Source organism: Vicugna pacos, unplaced genomic scaffold (assembly GCF_048564905.1).
Source record: "Vicugna pacos unplaced genomic scaffold, VicPac4 scaffold_19, whole genome shotgun sequence".
In the NCBI taxonomy this organism is placed as follows: Eukaryota; Metazoa; Chordata; class Mammalia; order Artiodactyla; family Camelidae; genus Vicugna; species Vicugna pacos.
The window spans coordinates 7881891-7901871 of NW_027328740.1; the positions used below are offsets into that span (position 1 = coordinate 7881891).

At 40.0% G+C, this 19981-nt stretch overlaps 1 protein-coding gene across 1 annotated transcript; it reads left to right on the forward strand.

The window, feature by feature from the left end:
- The first annotated feature begins 5890 nt into the window (after positions 1-5890).
- LOC140693373 (uncharacterized) lies at positions 5891-19396 on the forward strand. Its single transcript, XM_072957278.1, has 6 exons — positions 5891-6182; positions 14250-15016; positions 16506-16591; positions 17058-17178; positions 18473-18538; positions 19338-19396. The coding sequence occupies exons 1-3, from the start codon at positions 5891-5893 to the stop codon at positions 16512-16514; spliced, it is 1068 nt and encodes a 355-aa protein (XP_072813379.1). The 3' UTR covers positions 16515-16591; positions 17058-17178; positions 18473-18538; positions 19338-19396.
- Positions 19397-19981: the final 585 nt, after the last annotated feature.

Genomic DNA, 19981 nt, shown 5'->3' on the forward strand with positions numbered 1-19981 from the left:
TGGAATCCTGGTTTGCTTGAACAGAGCGCAGTGACAAGCTCATGTTATTCTTTTTTTTTTAACACCTTTATTGTGATATGGTTCCTGTACAGTACACTACACCTTCCTCAGATGTATACTTGGATGAATTTTGATAGATGTCTTCACCCATGATACCACCACCACAGTCAAGATATAGTTAGCATTTCCATCACTCCCCAAGTGGTGCAATTTTCTTTTCTTTTTTTAATATACATTTTCTATTCAATTATAGTTGGTTTATAATGTTGTGTCAACTTCTGATGTACAGCACAGTGATTCAGTCAGACATGAACATAAAGATATTCTTTTTCACATTCTTTTTCACTGCAAGTTACTACAAGATATTGAATATAGTTCCCTTTGCTATATGGTATGAACTTGTTGTTTGTCTATTTTATAAATATTAGTATCTGCAAATCTCCAACTCCCAATTCATCCTTTCCCACGCTCTTAACCCCCCAGGTAACCATAGTTTGTTTTCTATGTCTGTGAGTCTTTGTTTTGTAAATAAGTTTGTTTTTCTTTTTTTGTTGTTGTTAAGATCCATGTATAAGCGATGTCATATGGTATTTTTTTCTTGCTGGCTGACTTCACTTAGGATGACAGACCACGCTTCAATGGACTTGTAAAAGCAGAAGGCTGGACAGAAGTCATCTAGCCCAGTCCCTCACTCTGTGGTTCAGGAAACTGAAATCTAGAGATGTGAGGTGATTTGCCAAAGGTCGTATGGGAAATTGGTGACAGAGCTAGAATAAAAACTGTCGATGCATTCCCCTTGTGACATAAGACAGTGACTTTCGTGGCTGGATAACGACCTGTCCATAAAGATTCCTGAGAGCATGGGAGGAATGTCTGTGTTCCCCTTATTGCCATTATCCTCAAATAAAAGGCTGTATAACAGTCACCAGGGAGGCTGGCTTTAAAATGTGGTTTTCCTGGACACTGTGGCCAAATATTCTGAGCCGAGAAGTCCAGTATGGGACAGAGCACCTGCTCAGAGGCGGATGTCCTGCACACCACCTTTACAAAGCAGCTCATGCTGAGCAAGTAACTTTCTGTGACGTCTTTCACATCCTTGCTTCAGCCAAGATCAGGAAACTCAAGTTCAACATGTTTTTATTTATTAACAATGAGTTTATTAATTTATGAACAATGAGTAGTGTACTCAGGACCCATTTTACCATTCAGATGATGGCTTCCATCATTTTAAATACTTCTCAAAAGACATACGCCATCATCTGATACACCAGGGCTTATGTAATTATACCCGTGAATTATTTAAGAGTCCGGATAATTCATGTATGGTTTTTATTGGCACTTGGACATTTATAAGTTATACAGATAATTCTTCATTGACCTTGATAACTTACTCTGAGGAAGGTGACTTCTCTACTTAGAGTTGTCTTTTCTGTAGAAAATAAACAGCTCATTTAATTCGCCCAATAACAAATGGAAGTATTTCATAGATTCACTCAAAGACATAACCCAAACCTGTGAAATGTTCATACTTTAAATGGAAGAACTTACAATGAGTTTTTTCAAAGGCTATTTAAAGTCTGGTTAAAATTGAAATATTGATACAAGCACTCAGGTCTGTCTCACATGGAAAATCATTTTAATTCTCCACTAAGATCGAGAATTTACAGGCATCACCTGGAAAAACAAATGCCAGCATCTACGTCATTCTTTCCTGTTAGATGTTCACACTGTGTTAGCCTAGTCTTTGTTCCCCACGTTATGGGAGGAAAGGTGATCTTACTGAAAGTGTGCTGGTTTTAAATGATTTTAAATCATCAACACCCAACAATTTCTGCAGAATTAAAGTATAAATTCCTATGTGGAGAATAAGAAAATAATTTGGTTTCACACAATGTTCCTTAAGAGAGATTTTACAGCTTTTCTGCCAACTTTCATCTCTTAACATAAAAACCTCATCACAGAGTAGAACTGAAAATGTAACATGTTATAACACAGAGTAGATTTACAGAAAGCATTTTTAGCCAGAACTACTGAGTCATAAAAGAGATAAAGTGCTAATTAACTTACCCAAGACTGCTGATAGTATATGAGAAAAGCAAATACTTGTATCTGAGATTTTCTCTTTATTCAGGACTTTTTGTCCAGAAGGATAAGTGTTTGAATATCTGATATAGTAAATAATTCTGGGACTAGAACCTCATACATTGTTTGCCATTCTTACTAGTTTTCTCACAAGGGCTGGCATTATTTTAGACAATTTTATACTTCCTATCATGAATTTTATAGCATAATGTCATAACTCTGTTAGTCAAGGTTAAAACTCTAATGCAGCTTTGTGCCCAAATTGAGAAGCTACGTACCTTTAAAACAATCTTCTGTTTGGAAGGAAATACTAAACTCAAATTACCCTCTTGAATTTGCACTGTGTTTTAGCCTCTGTGTCAAAATACAATTGATGTTCTGTATGTTGATACTATACACAGCCAGCTTAGACATCTATTGTTTCTAACAAATTCTCTGGGAATGATTTAGCTTCTTTTCATGCTGATAATTATATAATTGATACATGTTACTCTTGTTTCCCCCTCCTTACGTTCCTGGAAAATTTCCAAATATCTACTTTTATCAAAAGTAGAAATCAGAATGCAAAGCTCCCATATATCTATCAATTTTGTACAATAATAATCAACTCATAGGTGGTCTTATTTTAAAGCATAATGACAAAGCATCACACCTAAAAATTGTTTACATGATTTCTTATCATCATCACCTGTTTAACCAGTATTCAGTGTCCTCAGCTGTCACATGTATCTGTATTTTTACAACAGCTTTATTGAGACACAGTTCCATAGAATGAATCCCGCCATTTTAAAGGGTACCATTCAGTCATTTTTAGTATATTCGTGAAGTCGTGCAACCATAATCACCATCTCCATTTTAGAATATTTTCATCAACCCCGAAACAAACCTCATATTTAATCCCCTGGCCACTAGCAACTCCTAATTTCCTTTATGGATTTGCCTCTTCTGGACAGTTCATATAAATACAATTATTATATATGTTAAGATTTTTGCAACTTCCTTGACTTAGCACATATTTTCAAAGCACATCCACATTGTAGCACATCAGTGCTTCATTTTTCCCCCAAAACCTATTTTATAACAGGTGCACAGAACCAGGAATATGAACAATCTGCTAAATGAACCCGAAATTCATTTTTCTGTTTATGAGTTAAGTTACTGCACCTGTTGGTTAGCGGGTGCATTCCAAAAGTAGGCTATTTCCAGAAATAAAGCCTGAGGGTGGAGAAAACATCACAATAAGACAGGGAGACACAGGGCTCTTCACAGGAGGGGCTCACAAGCTCTCTGGTCACAGCTCCCGTGGGTGGGGCATAGCCAGCTGTGCACAGCACACTCCTACAGACACAACAGAGCCCTTTGTTAAATACCTAGAAAATTTGTCAGCCTGTTGTTAAACATAGCCACTGTTATGAATTAAATTGTAGAAATTTATAATTAATAATTATATTAAAACAGAGGTAATAATACTCACAATTCCTCACCTTTTAATAATTTTGCTACTTTCTACTAATATCTTTGCTACTGAGGTTATTTAAGTCCATTACAGCCAACACAGAAATACCATGTGATGGTGTGCTACTCTCATCCCTTCTCACTTTGTTTTAAAGCCAAATATTATTCCATTTTACAGATATGCCATATTTTGTTTAGTCATTCATCATATGATAGACAGTTGAGTCATTTCCATCTTTCTTCCTACTAAATAAACACTCATGCACAAGTTTTAATGTGGACGTATTTCAGCTCAGTTGGTCGTATACCTAAGAGTGAAATTCCTACATTATAAGAGTGTTTAATGTTTTGAGGAACTGCCAAACTGTCTTCCAAAGTGTCTGCACCGTTTTACATTCCCCACCACCAATGGAGGAGGGTATTAATTCCTCCACACCCTCGCTGACACGAGTGATAGTCTGTCATTTTGATTCTAGCTAACATAGTGGGTATGAAGTGTATCTCACTGTGGCTTTGATTGTATTTCCCTAATGACTAGTGGTATTTGGCAACCTTTCATGTGCTTATTGGCCATGTGTGCATCGTCATTGGAAAAATATCTCTCCTAAGCCTTTCCTAATTTTAAAATTATTCATCTTTTGATGATGGTTGAGCTGTGAACATTCTCTATATAATTTGAATCTAAGTCTCGCATCAGATGTATGATTTGTGAGTATTCTCATTCTGCGAGTTGTCTTTTCAATCTCCTGCTGGGGTTCTTTGAAGCACAACATGTTTAATTTTAATAATGTCTACTTTATCTGTTTTTTTTTTCTTTTGTTGCTTATGCTTTTGTGATTAAGTGATTAAGGGATCACTAAATGATTCAAGGTTATGAAATAATTCTACTTGATTTTCTTCTATTAGTTTTATTGTTTTGTTCTTACTTTTAGGTCTTCAATTCACTTTGAGTTAATTTTTGCACAAACCATGAAGTACAGGTCCAACTTTTTTTTTTTTTTGCATATAGATAACCAAGTGTTTAGAAACCATTTGTTGAAAAGACTATTTTTCCTTCATTGTCTTAGTACCCTAAGTCAAAAATCAGTTGACCATAAAGGTGAGAGTTTATTTCTGGATGCTCAATTCTGTTTCTCTGATCTCTATGTCTAGTCTTATGCCAACATAATCCTGTTTTGATTACTGAACTTTGTAGTAAGTTTTGAAATTGGGACATGTGAATCTTCCAACTTTAATTTTTAAAAATTGTTTTGGTTATTCTGATCCTCTTGCATTTCCTAATGATTTTTAAGATCAGCTTGTCCAATGCTGCATATAAAAAAGACATCTGAGTTCTTGGTAAGAAATCACCTTGAAATTGTAGATCAATTTTGAGGAGTATAGTATTTCTGTGTGCTAACATTGAAGAAACAAATTAAAAACAAGAAGGCAATTTCATTTACAACAACATCAAAAAGTCTAATATACTCAGGAATAAATTTTGAAAACTAAAAGTAAAACTTCGACTCTGAAACCATAAAAATTATTTTTTATGTTTCAGAAAGAATCATAAAAGAAATGAAAGGAAACTTAAATAGGGAAACCATTTCAAATTCATAGGTCAAACTTAATATTATGAAAACGTCAATACTTCCCAAATTGGTTTAAATGACATATTTTACGGGTACAGAATTCTAGGTTGATAACGATTTTCTCTCATGAATTTGAACATTTTTCACTTTTTAAAAAATATTTCTGGTGCTGTTGAGAAATCTGTCAGTTTAATACTCACTTCCTTGTAGGTAAACTTTTTTTCTTTTTCTTTCAAAATAAATCTTTTGTTTCTACAGTTTTATTGCAGTATTTCCATTTATTTTTGCTTTAGTTTATCCTGTTGGGTATAGATTGTGAGTTAATACCTGTGGATCCTTATCCTTCTTCAGTTTTGGAAAATTCAACGTGTTATAATTACAAGTGTAACTTCACCTTCCTTCTCTCTCTCCTATCCTTTGAAGGCACTCATTAGACAAATGTTAGATATTCTTAATTTTCCTTCGTAGGTTTCAATGTTTCAAAAAATATTTTCCATCTCCCCTAAATGAAAATTATAGACAATTTGGGGGGTGTCTTCCGTTCACCAGTTTTCTTTAAGTCTGAAGAGGTCCACTCATTTTGTTTGTTTGCTTTTTTTCCCCAGCTATCTAAATTTTTTTTCCTAAATGTTTCATTTGGTTCTCTTTCAAATCTGCCTGGTCATTTTTGATAGTCTCTTACTGGTCATTTTTGTGACCTCATTGGTCTTACCTTTAAACATTCATACGTGGTTATTTTATATTCTGCTACTGATGTTTGCAAGTCTGAAGTCCTCTGGGGGATGCAGGTCTCCCCATCCAACCTACTGATTCTCACTCCTCGTGGAGGTTTTGTCCTGGGCTTGGTGGCCTTTAACTCTAAACTCGAATGCCGTTGGTTTTCATCAGTGGCAGCCAGAGGCCCTTATTTCTGCGAGACCCTGCGACGGTCTTTGTCAGGAACCTGGGGATGCCACCAACCTTGGGCACTTTACCCCTTTTGTAGGACTTCAGACTTAAAGCCACAGTCTCCAGTCAGCTCTAACGACCTGCCCAGACCCAGACTTAGGAATCCAATGACAGTGCAGATGTGGGGTTTGTTCACAGAATGAGTTGTTATTAGTAGTTTCTCGGTGCTCAAGATTTTGCTCCAGCTTTATTTGCTTATTTGTTTGAACAGGAGGAACTTAGCAGTTTCCTTGGCCAGAAATGTCTTTAAAACATCTCTCATCCAAAAACTAGTTGTTTTGTATGAGGACTTTTCATAGTGTCTCATTTGTCAGACTAACAAAAACATGTGTTGTTATATTTTTTAAATATTAGTTTTATGTTTTTTAACGAATTTAGACAGGTGTCTCTACCCATAATATTAGAATGACAGAGCCCAAATATTATGAAAGTTATCTGAGTTAGTGACTTAGATAAAACGTATCTGATAAATGACAATTACTGTCATCACTAGCATCAGTATTAATATCACACGTTGTTTATGTATATCAGACATCAAACTAAAGCTCAGAACTTCTCTGATGATATCCAGTGTTTCCAACAGTTCATGTTGTTTTGACCAATCAAGTGCAATACAGGTGTTTTATAAGTGTCCTACTAGAATGTTATGTTATATCTTATTACATGTAAAAGCCAGGAAATACTGATAGAATTTCAAAAATACAAGGTTCTCAAAAATTATTACTTATGCTATTTTAATAAAACAGTTTATGTGATATAAAGAGAGGTTTATATTGAAGTAAGAATTGGAAAGAGATTAGAAAAATTTAATCTAGCCAAGTTTAGGCTGATTAATTTGTTCACTCAATGGATATTTCTGGAGCCAGAATTTGTGGGGGGAAAAAACCAACAGTGCATTTCATGGTATGTAGAATCACTTAACAAACATTGCTTGAGCCAAGAATATTTATGGTATGATTCAGGATACAGGCACCTCAAGGATTTAGTTTTTTTTTTTTTCCTGTAATGGTAAGAATTGCAAATATATACAAATCGATGCATATGCCAGGAAGTATGCAAAATATTGTGTATGCAAGATCCAAATTAATGCTCTGAATTAAACCAACAAAATGGGTTCAGTGATTACCTATGATTTTTCTGATGAGAAAATTTGAACCTAGAAATTATGTAAATTTCCCAAGGTCACTCTCCTCTTAACAGACATGGATTAGCCCTCATCCCCTCAGGCGTCAGAATTTATGCTTCTAGTGACTACACAACGCCCCTCTGTATCACTGAATTAGATTCAATAATTAAAGGGCACGACACAAGGTCCTGATACTCCGTATGGAAAGACGTACGCTGCCTTGGAGAGAAGACAAAGGTGTCGGAGTGGAAGCGTATTTGAGGTGCATATGGGAGCAAGCCAGTCTGAGCTGGGGCATTGGCACAGAGGAACTGACCACGCTTAGATGCCAAGGCTAGAGAGCAGGATGACCTGTTCAGAAAGGAAAAGGGTCCGGGGCGGTTGACGCTTTACTGAGAACCCCAGCAGGTGAACAGACAGATCGAGACCAGCGTGTGGAAGGCTCTGAAGCCAAGATAAGAAACTTGAATAACTTTCCCAGTAGGCACATTTACAAGCCAGTGAACCTTTTGTAGGGGACAGAAATGAGACGTGACTTGGATTTTAGTGGATGACTTTAGCAGCATCCTCAAGACAGAGAGCTGAGAACTTCTATGCAGGTAGAGCACTTAAAATGTTATAATGTTATTGACAGGGCATAAGCATCAAAGGAAGGGGTCAGAGCTGTGGAAATGGAATCTTTCCAGCCGTAAAAGTGTTATACATTTTTAAGCTCCTAACCCATTTCCAAATTTCTGAAACTATAGTGTTCTCCTTTAGATCTAATTAAAATGTAGCTTTATATAATTTGACAATATTCCATATTTCCTTCTGTGGCAATTTAATGTTCAAGTAGTAGAAATATCTGGAGTGCATATATTAAATTTTGGTTCATCTTTTCATGGTTGAGTTGTAAACGTTCTTTATATACTTTGAATCTATGCCTCACATCAGATGTATGATTTGCGAGTATCTTTTCTTATTCTGCGAGTTGTCTTTTCATTATTTTAGACAATGTTTTACTTCCTATCATGAATTTTATAGCATGGATTTTATAAATTTCAGTTCTTATTTATATTACTCAGATGTTAAACCCCAAATCTAATCTAATTTGGGGGGAGTGTATAGCCCAGTGGTAGAGCACAGGTTGAGCATGTATGAAGTCCTGGGCTCAGTCCCCATACTCTCCACTAAAAACATTTTACACACATAAATTATAAATTCAAATTGGAAACCAAAGAAATTACACTTCAATTGGTACTCCATGTTTGGCAGCCTTTTCTGAGGTCTTTGTGAAGTAACATTGTGAGTGTTGTACTGTCAACAGCTGATGAAAATACTTTTAGACTTGTATGCGTTAGTAAAGCTAAGAGAGTGATGAAAGGAAACATCTGTTAATCACTTCCATAATTGATCATCTCAATATTAAATTACAAGATGCATAACTTGGTCTCCACGTATCCTGCAGTACAAAATAAACACCGAAATGCAGAAAAATTTCAAAACAGTAAAATCGTGCCCCGATGTGGTCAAGCACCAAATGCAACACAGAGTGTCACTGCAACGGTCATGTTTTCTTTTTTTGATTATTCACACTGTCTTTCTACTCTGTCTCAGGAGGAGTATGAAACATTCCTGAGTCATAAAGCATGTAAAGAAAAATCAGCATCTCCCAGAAGATCAGTTTATCACATTACCATATTTCTTATTCATGAAGTTTGATCTAATTGCCTCAGCATAAAAGTGTATTACTTTTACGGATCATAATGATGCATGAATGTAATTACATTACTGATTTTCACATATTAGCAAAATAATGTCTGTTTTTAGCAGTGAAATAGTGTTTGATTTCTTTGAATTGCAACCTACAAATTACATGCATATTAAAATTATTACATTCATTTCAATAGCTTATGATACTATGACAAGTGTAAATTATAAATATTTTTATATATACTGTTTTCCTCTTAAATACATGGTTCAATGCATTTAGGTGACTTTATAGTTCACATAGTTTACCATCAACATAATTCCTGTTTCCAAATAATTTCCTAGATTACTGTCTTTATTAAGCCTTTAAAATTTCCTGTCCTTCTGTCCAAATTCCAGGCATACGTTATCCAAAAGTCAAATAGCATATTGTCAGTCAACCAAACTGAAAGACATCAACCCTTCCAAAATAGCCTTTCAGATTATTACTTCCATCAGTTGCATTATGATGCCATTTCTCTGAAAAAACAAAAATGTTATAAACGATTATTCCCCTTAACATTTTTATTTGAATCATTTTTTGCTTACTTTTTTCTCCATTATAATTTTATATTATACTTAAAATATAAAGACTTATGATTGATAAAAATTCACTGTTAAATCTTTTATTTGTAAATATTAGAAAAGAAAGTTATTTTTGCTATCTCAACTTTTTTATAATTTTCTTTTAATTGTATCTGTGTTATTAACCATATAATAATCAATAATGCAAATTGATATAAAGTAACATGCATTTACAAAATCAAACAAGTTAGACGGAAGTAACATTTTAAGAATTACTTTTATTTATTGGCATTTATTTTGAAATATTTTCAAAATAGACGTGATCCTTATTTTGTCTACCTGTAGATTCAATACCCTTTAACATAGCATTTATATAATCATATCGTACTTCTTAAATTTTAAAAAATGTATCCTTTACTTAGTATTTATATTTATTTTTTAGGATAAATATATAGTTACCATTCCTTCTGATTCTTTGAATGTCTTGGTATTACTTTGGCTTAACTACAAACATAACAACATTAGTGGTAACACAATTATAGAATTATAATATTTTTTCTTAAAGCTTTATAGCTATTTCCATAATATTTGGTGGCTAGTCAGTCTTTAATAGAAGAAGACAAGGCTATTCTTTGTTTTCTCTATAGAAGTAATTTTGTTTTTTGTTTTTTTTCTGGTCCACTTTTAAATTTAACATTTTGAAATAGATATAGATATATATCTATTTTGCATTATAATTAAGCTTTAAACATGGTATATTCTTTTACTTATCTTGATATGCCTATTTCCCTGCCCTGGGAACAAATCTGGATATCCAACAGTTTGGCACATTTTCTTGGTTGTTCTCTGATTGCTTAGAGTCAGGTCATACCCATGCTTTAGCTACTGCACTGGATGACTGAATTTCTAATGCTATTTCCGTCTTTTGAGCTGCAGTTTCATTAAATTTATGTATTATTTATTGTAGAAGCAAATAAAAGCTTATATTTGTAGGTAAATGGCATAAGTTTTAGTGGAATGTGGAGGTCACAATACAAATGTTTAGTTGATATAGATCTTTACTCTAAATAATGATGAAATTTTTTGATGTTAAGTTGCCTTCCTGCTTTCCTTCCCTCTTCTTTTCTTTCTTTTTGATTGGTATTTTTGGCTCTAAAATTTATTTTTTTGGCAAAATCTTATTTGAATTGATACAGAGATGAAGGATACATACACACACATAAATGTCTATATAAGCTCTGCTAAATAATCATAAAATCTGTTTCTCGAATCAATTCAAAATATTTTAAGAATGCTGCTTTCCTTGAATTAAACTTAATTCTTCTCACTTATTTATTAAGCAGCATTCCTTTGTCATGCACTGACTACAGCCTTGTTCTTCCATTAAGTAATTGTGTTTTATAAATTTGCAAGCAACCAGAGTGATTTCAGAATTTGTTAAAGATTTACAAAAAATTGACATGATCTTAACCGCATGCTGCTATTGCCAATATGCCCGTTAGAGTGATGATTTTACTAAAAGCAATGTCTAACTCCTTCACATTCCTACAATAATGGCCTTATTATTATACTACAAAAGATGACATCTTCAAATAAAAATGTCTAACTCTATAACAATATTCCATGAATTCACTTATTACACAATATTAACAAACTACTTAAAGAATGAATCAAAACCATATAAGATATTATTTCACATGTATTGGAAAAAATAATACGATGAAGTAAATTAAATCTAATAGTGTTAAAATATTCAAAGCCTTTCTAATGATAAAAACTTTAAATATAAAATATTCTACTTCAAAAATGCTTTCAGAGATGTTATAAATGGTGAGAGGATTATATATCATATATAGTTTTCTGTTTATGAATTTGATTATAGCAATGGAACAGTGTAGTATTAAATTTAAAAAAATGCATATCATTTGAAGATATAAATTAACCTCAAATTTGGGTTGTAAATAATTTTATATTTAGCTTTCAGTTTTCTTTATGCGTTTTTATATAATTTCAGGAAAATAATTATCATATACAAATGTACAGATCTGAGTTTTTATCTAATATGTCTCAATCTCAAGAGTTCTAAAACCCCTCCATTTCCTTCTTTCCTTCCTTCCTCTTTCCTTCCTTGGTATAAAAGTTAATTGTTGGCAATATTTTATCAGAACTTATAATGTGAATGAAGGATGAAAGATATATACATATATACACACACACATATAGTGATGATCCAACTTGGAATAAATATTTCCATATTTCTATGAAAAAATATGAATGAATTTAACTATAGTATGTAATTCCTTAACATTTTTCATAATATAGAGTATATGTACTTACAACTTCATACAGTGAACTTAATTGTTGAATATCAACCTTCATGCATGGAAGAGTTTTTATGTTATTATAAAGTATACTTTAATAATTGTGATAAAGGAGAATTACATGGTGTTAAGGAATTATGTTAATGTAATGGGCTTTATGAATTCACAAATTAGCTGAGCAATGAGAGTGATTGGAATTAGATAGGCAAATCCCTTGAGGGGAGTAGGGGATTGATCTGTAAAAGATTATTTCTAAGAGTGAGAATAGCATGTGCATGCCCCTGTAGCATGAGGGAACATAGTTAAGTACGAGGATTGTCAGAAGTATATCTATGATAATGATCCTGAAGGTGAACAAGGAGTGATTTGAGGCTACTAACAAGGGTAAGGCCAAATATGTAACAGTCAACATATTATAGCAGGCTGTCCGGCGAGCCGGCCCTCCGCCCGCGCCGCGGGGTGGGCAAGCGCCCCGCAGGGGTCTCGGGCTCCCAGCCCACTGCACGGCCTCCCTGCCACATGCTATGCGTCATCCGGGGACGCCCCTCGCCAAGAGAGACCCTCAATCACAAGTCACCCGCCCTCCCCACCCTCCTCGCCGTGCCTTGCAACCCCGCCCCGGAACCGCCCTCCCGATCCCCGTGTAGTACCCCCCGTCCATCGCCGGGAAGAACGGCAGTAACTCCAGCAGCCGTGGCGGCTCTTTGAGTCCAAGGGGCGAGCGAGGCAGCCATTGGCGGAGGCCGCTGCCTCTGGCTGTCAATCCCGCGGCCCGGCCCCGCCCCATCGGCGGAGCGTGGCAGGACGCAGGGCCGCGGGGACTGTCGGGACGATTCCAAGATGGCCGCGCGCTTGGGGTCCGCAACTGCTGGCGGCCCCGAGCCCCGTTTACTGCCACCGCTGCTGACCAGAGACGCCGGTCGGATCGGCGACTCCGGGGGCTGTCCCCGCGTGGCGGGAGGCCGCCATGGCGACCCTGGAAAAGATGGTGAAGGCCTTCGAGTCCCTCAAGTCCTTCCAGCAGCCGCCGCCGCCGCCTCAGCCCCCTAAGCCGGCATCGCAGCCGCCGCTGCTTCATCCCTTCAGCCGATACCGCCGCCGATGCCGCCTCAGCCCCCTCAGCCGGCACCGCAGCCTCTACCGGCACCGCCGCCCGCCCAGCCCCCTCAGCTGGCACCGCAGCCGCCGCTGCTTCAGCCGATACCGCCGCCGCCGCCGCCTCGGCCTCTTCAGCCGGCACCGCAGCCGCCGCCGCCTCGGCCCCTTCAGCCGGCACCGCAGCCTCTACCGGCACAGCCGCCCGCCCAGCCCCCTCAGCTGGCACCGCAGCCGCCGCCGCTTCAGCCGGGACCGCCGCCGATGCCGCCTCAGCCCCCTCAGCCGGCACTGCAGCCGCCGCCGCCTCGGCCCCCTCAGCCGGAACAGCCGCCTCAGCAGGTAACGCCGCCGATGCCGCCTCAGCCCCTTCAGCCGGCATCGCAGACTCTACCGCCACCGCCGCCCGCCCAGCCCCCTCAGCCGGCACCGCAGCCGCCACCGCTTCAGCCGGTACCTGCGCCGATGCCGCCTCAGCAGGCACGGCCGCCGACGCCGTCTCAGCCCCTTCAGCAGGCATCGCAGCCTCAACCGCCACCGCCGCCCGCCCAGCCCCCTCAACCGGCACCGCAACCGCCGCCGCTTCAGCCCCTTCAGCCGGCACTGCAGCTGCCGCCGCCTCAGCCCCTTCAGCCGGCACCGCAGCCGCCGCCGCCTCGGCCCCATCAGCCGGAACAGCCGCCTCAGCCGGTAACGCCGCCGATGCCGCCTCAGCCCCTTCAGCCGGCACCGCAGCCTCTACCGCCACCGCCGCCCGCCCAGGCCCCTCAGCCGGCACCGCAGCCGCCGAACCTCCAGCCCCCTCACCCGTCACCACAGGCCCCACCGCTTCAGCCGGTACCGGCGCCGATGCCGCCTCAGCAGGCACGGCCGCCGCCTCCGTCTCAGCCCCTTCAGCCGGCATCGCAGCCTCAACCGCCACCGCCGCCCTCCCAGCCCCCTCAGCCGGCACCGCAACCGCCGCCGCTTCAGCCCCTTAATCCGGCACTGCAGCTGCCGCCGGCTCAGCCCCTTCAGCCGGCACCGCAGCCTCTACCGCCACCGCCGCCCGCCCAGCCCCCTCAGCCAGCACCGCAGCCGCCGCCGCCTCGGCCCCTTCAGCCGGCACCGCAGCCTCTACCGCCACCGCCGACCGCCCAGCCCCCTCAGCCGGCACCGCCGCCCGCCCAGCCCCCTCAGCCGGCACCGCAGCCGCCGCCGCCTCGGACCCCTCAGCCGGAACAGCCGCCTCAGCAGGTAACGCCGCCGATGCCGCCTCAGCCCCCTCAGCCGGCACTGCAGCCGCCGCCGCCTCGGCCCCCTCAGCCGGAACAGCCGCCTCAGCAGGTAACGCCGCCGATGCCGCCTCAGCCCCTTCAGCCGGCACCGCAGCCTCTACCGCCACCGCCGCCCGCCCAGCCCCCTCAGCCGGCACCGCAGCCGCCGCCGCCTCGGCCCCCTCAGCCGGCACCGCAGCCTCTACCGCCACCGCCGCCCGCCCAGCCCCCTCAGCTGGCACCGCAGCCGCCGCCGCTTCAGCCGGGACCGCCGCCGATGCCGCCTCAGCCCCCTCAGCCGGCACTGCAGCCGCCGCCGCCTCGGCCCCCTCAGCCGGAACAGCCGCCTCAGCAGGTAACGCCGCCGATGCCGCCTCAGCCCCTTCAGCCGGCACCGCAGCCTCTACCGCCACCGCCGCCCGCCCAGCCCCCTCAGCCGGCACCGCAGCCGCCGCCGCCTCGGACCCCTCAGCCTGCACCGCAGCCGCCGAACCTCCAGCCCCCTCACCCGGCACCGCAGCCGCCACCGCTTCAGCCGGCACCGGCGCCGATGCCGCCTCAGCAGGCACGGCCGCCGACGCCGTCTCAGCCCTTTCAGCCGGCACCGCAGCCGCCGCCGCTTCAGCCGGTACCGCCGCCGATGCCGCCTCAGCCCCCTCAGCCGGCACTGAAGCCGCCGCCGCCTCGGCCCCCTCAGCCGGTACCGCCGCGCAGCCGTCTCAGCCCCTTCAGCCGGCATCGCAGCCTCAACCGCCACCGCCGCCCTCCCAGCCCCCTCAGCTGGCACCGCAGCGGCCGCCGCCTCAGCCGGTACCGCCGCCGATGCCGCCTCACCCCTTCAGCCGGCACCGCAGCCTCTACCGCCACCGCCGCCCGCCCAGCTGTGGGTCAGGAGCCGCTGCACAGACGGTGAGTCCCTGCGGGCCCCTCCCCAGCCCTGCGCGGGTCTCCGTCCCTCCCTCGGCCTCCCACGAAGGCCCCGAAGCGGTCCGGGCCCCACGCCTCTGCTTTCCCGGCTGCGAAACTCGGGAAGGAACAGGGCTGTGTTGTGATCGGGGGCCGCGCGTCCTGTTCGGCTTTCTCTGAGCCACTCCCCACCCCTCTCCTCCTCTGGGCCAGGTGTAACATTTTGTCTTCCCTTTTCAACTGACGGTTTAAAACAGTGTTTCAGATAACTGTCAAAACACTGTACATGCAAAATACTAGGTTAACTTAAGGGAAGGAGTAGGAGAGAAGGGGGAAAGGAGCGAAGTTCACCGATCACTTCTGCGGGGGAGGGTTAAGTGGTCACAGTGGTGAACGCGTAACTGCTACATGGCCCAGTGCGCTTACCATCATAGTCGTTACTGTTACTAACCCCAGACAGTTCTGGTATTAAGGAGGCATGACCACAGAACATGTGCTCATTGAGCTTAATTTTACACAAACAGTAAGTTTTCCACGGAATCAAGACAGGCAGTAAACGCCAGCTGCAGAGGACAGCTTGTGCAGGGCTGGGAAAGAGCATGGCATGATCAGAACTTTAGTTTGACTGGCTTGAAATGTAGAGGGAAAGGGAAACTTCACACTGATGAATCAGAGAGGAGATAGCTGTTTTTTATTAAACTAAAATGGTTGAATGAGCCTTGTTGATTAATGATTTGCCTTAGCAATTTGAATTTGGATTCTGCAAGTATTTTATAAGTTCTGTAAGAAGCTTGTTTTAAAATTTCAGAACTCTTAAGGTATTAGAAGTTCAGTTTTATTTTATAAGAATTTTTAAAAAGTGTTTATTTAACTCAATTAGAACAGAGTTCCTTTAACATAGGAGACTTTATTATCTCATGTATTAATACCCTCTAGAGGTACACAATGAAAAATGTGATTTATAAACAGATACATACAGACACAAGGAAAACAGAGCATGTAGCTTCAGTAACAGTTTAAGAGAAAAGTCAGAAACAGAAATCTTCCCTGGTCAAAATACCAAAAAAAAGCACCTGGGGCTTATATCCCTTAATTGATTTGAGCTCTAAATGGACAAATACACATTTTTTTTTAAAAAAAAATTGCTAAGAACAAGATTCTTTTTCATGTTGAGTAATAATTTTGGAGTTTAAATAAATACCAACAATAGAGCTATGAGGGAGGAAAAATATAAAATACTGATTTTTTTATTTGATTTCACCGTAAGGTGCATTCTTAAATACATAGGAGACAACTGTCATGATTTGCACAACTCGCTTGCAAATACTTCAACAGTATTAACAATGATTGAATTTAGGTGGTGGGCATATGGGAATTTATCATCTTATTAAACAGTTTTCTGTACTTCTGAGACTTATAATAAAACATTGGAAGGAACCTGTTAGACATAATGCTCTATGTGAAGTAATTTGTTCCCTTTGTGAAATTCTAGGAAGGTTAAAATGCATGTTCATAACTTCAAGAAAGTCACAAGCATTTATGATGTAATCAGAACTACCTGAGGATCTGTGAAACTTGGTGAGTTGGTGAATTTTTTAAAATGTCTTAAAACATTTTGTTTTTACAAAGATTACAGGAGTAAGAGAAGGTAAATCTTAATCAACTCTTAATATTTTTTTCCTGGTTGATGTGATATAATTAAATGTGGGGAAAAAAAGGTAAATTCTAAAAGGAGACAGTACCTTGATGTTTTCTATGGAGGAAACTCAAGCAGGAGGAAGTTTAATTTAAAAACATAAATTACTGCTCTTTATAATACATTCTAAGTTGTCATTCTTTTGAATGCCTTCCTTTCCAGACAGATGTGTTATTCTGGGAGATCATCAGGACTTCTGGGTATTTGGAGGTATTGACCTAACCAGTGGAACTGCTGATTTATAAGAAGTTGTCCAGAATTTTGGAAAACTGATTAGTAGAGGTAAATAATGTTTCCATGGCAAGTGATGACAGAAAGTGACTTCAGTGAATTTTCCTTTGTTTTTAGGCAGATGTACCTAACCATGTATGTTAACAATGATTTCAAGCTGAAGACTGAGAAGAACTGCCATTTTTGCCAGCTGGGATGCAGAAAAATTTGGACTTCTGGGTTCCACAAATGGGCTGAGGTAACTAAGACAGTAAACATATCTTCTTGGTCAACATGTATCTCAGGGTAATCACAGATGTGTTCCATTACCTGATACTGTTTTAAATTGGATAAAAACAGGAAAATTTAAGAAATAGAGTTTGTTTTTGCTTTTACATCAGTTTGGCAAAACAGAACAACCTCTTAATTACTAAGCACAAACCAATTTTTTCATTATTTTTAAAATATTTTAGTTTCTATTTATATTGGTTTTGTGATAAGTAAGTAAAATCTGTAAGCTCAGAAAATAGTCAAACCTAGGAAACTACTTCTGACAAGTGAATTAGCCTATTGAAAATCTGATTTAGATCCTTGGCATTAATTTTCAAGTTTTTACACTTTCCTTGGATTTCTTCTATCCAGGAAAACAACATGCTCTTTTTAGATGACTATACTCTGATTATAGTCTCTCCTTTATGGATTCAACACTAAATTGTAACCATAGGTATATTTTACCATTTACAAAAGTGCCTGGTTGGGGAGTGTAATACAATGATTTTGTAAATTGAATTACTCTAAAATTTCAAGGATTTATTTTTAATTCAATTATGATTAATTTTCATTTGTCACTGGCTCTTAATGCTTTATTTTAAAGTGTCTCTCATAGACCCCCTTCTTTCATCTTCTTCCCATATGCTCTCTGTCCAGTAACTCTAAGTTCTTACATGTTCAAGGTAGGCTTGTGTATTTTTTTAAAGGCAGGCGCACCAAAAAGCACTTTCCTGTGACTATCCTCTGTTTTGTTCATTTATGAGTCCAAATTTTATAGAATTGATTTAAAGAATGTCATATCTTTCTTATTATTGTGAATGGTTTTTAAAATGCTTTCCTTCTGACTCATTTCTGCATACTTTAAAATAATAATATGAATCAAATAAGTATGGGAATAAAATCACATTTACTTGTATCACATTTGATTCCATTTATATGGCAAAGTCTTACTATTATGTTGTTGTTATGAACATGCATTTCATAATACACTTATTTAGATGAATCAGAGCTTATTCATTAAGGTCATTTACTTTTAGAAATATGTAATTTCTTGTGAACACATGTATATAGAAATACATGTGTCTTTTTATAATTTAAGCAGCTTAAAATACAGATAAAATAAATCCAAGATACAAGATAATATGCCTTGCATTAATTTAAATTCATGTGAGTTAAAAGACAATTTGAATATTGTTTCCCATTTTCTACTAGCTTCTTGATCATATTCAGCAGCACATTTACCTTTACATATAATTAAGGAATCTTTTTTATTTCTACTGTAGCTCTGTCATAATGGAAACTCTGCCGCAGAATCAGCTGTCATCTATCCCATGTGGTCAAGTGCAGAGGTGAAAATTCTCATTTGTGGGATGACCACTCACAGCTTTAAATGTTTTTACTGTAACTGCTTTTATAAGGTAGCAAGCTAGAGAGAGAGAGAGAAACAGAGAGAAGAAAAGAGTTCTCTCTGCATATTCCCATGTTGTGTGATGGCATTAGTCTTCTTCTGCTGTATTTTTCTAGAATGTGTGTGCGTGTGTGCATGTATGTGTGAGAAATGTCTTGTCTTTGTCCTAATAGCCACTCTTCTCTCCCTCGAGTTTTTTTCTCTATCCTCCCCTCCTATATTTTTCTTTTTCATCAATATCTTCTCTTTCAAAAAATTCTTGATAAATCAAATTTCCAACTTCCTCACTTTTAATATGGTAAAGTTACTTGGATCCCCAACATCAAGGGATCTCATACTTTAATGTCTGTAAGGATTTCCAGAGACACCTTTTAAAAATACAGATTTCCAGGCCTTACTTTGAGCAGTCCTCTTCCAGTAGATCCAGGGTGAGGCTGAGCATCTCCGAGCCTTCCTCCTTCATATTATGGTGCAGGGGATCAGGGGCAGTTTTACTCTGGGTCTCCCTGCTGTTGCTATTAACAGTGGCTACAGCATCACTAATATTTTTCTTTCTTGTTTTAATTGCATTAATATTATCAACCAGTTAATAGCATTTTCTTAAAATTATGGTCAAAAGCATAGGTGTTTGATTTATAATGGTGTCTGCAAACCACTCTTTTACTGAATTAATTTGTTTTGCTTGTATTTCCAAAACTGTAAATGCTGTGAGTTAAGTGACTGCTTTGCTTCAACTACAGGAGAATGTGAAAACACTCCAGGAGAGAGAGGTTGCATATATCAATGCAGACTCATACACAGAAGGTAAATTTTATTTCAGATTGTCATTAAATAGTATACCAGTATTTAAGTCTATCAACTCCAACTCATAAACTAGGATTATCCTCTTTCTATGAGATGCCTCAATAATACCTCCATTTCTCCATTTTACCAGAGAGAACATTATTATGATTCAAATGAATCAATATGATTCATAACTAAGCTATTGATCCTAATTTCTTTAGTATATTTACCATTTGCCTATCTTGGATTACTACTTAAAACTTTAGTACTTTTGACATTCTTCCTGTGGAGCTATTTTTAAAAGTTGGGCTAAAATATTTCATACAGAAATAGTTCCTGTATGTATTGGAACAACTCTGAAATAAGCACCCACTACAAACTTCCTTTTGACCCTGACATGTGGCATGTGCATCTGTAGGCTTTCATCGTATTATGGTTATTTCTAGGTAAGTGTCACAGGACACATGTTAGTTACTGACATGCTCTAGTCTAAAGTCTTCATATTGAATTGAATAAATGAATAAAAACATGAACATTATGGCCTTACCACTTCCTTTGCCAAAGACCCCTAGGTACTGCTGCCGTAATGAGCAATGACCCT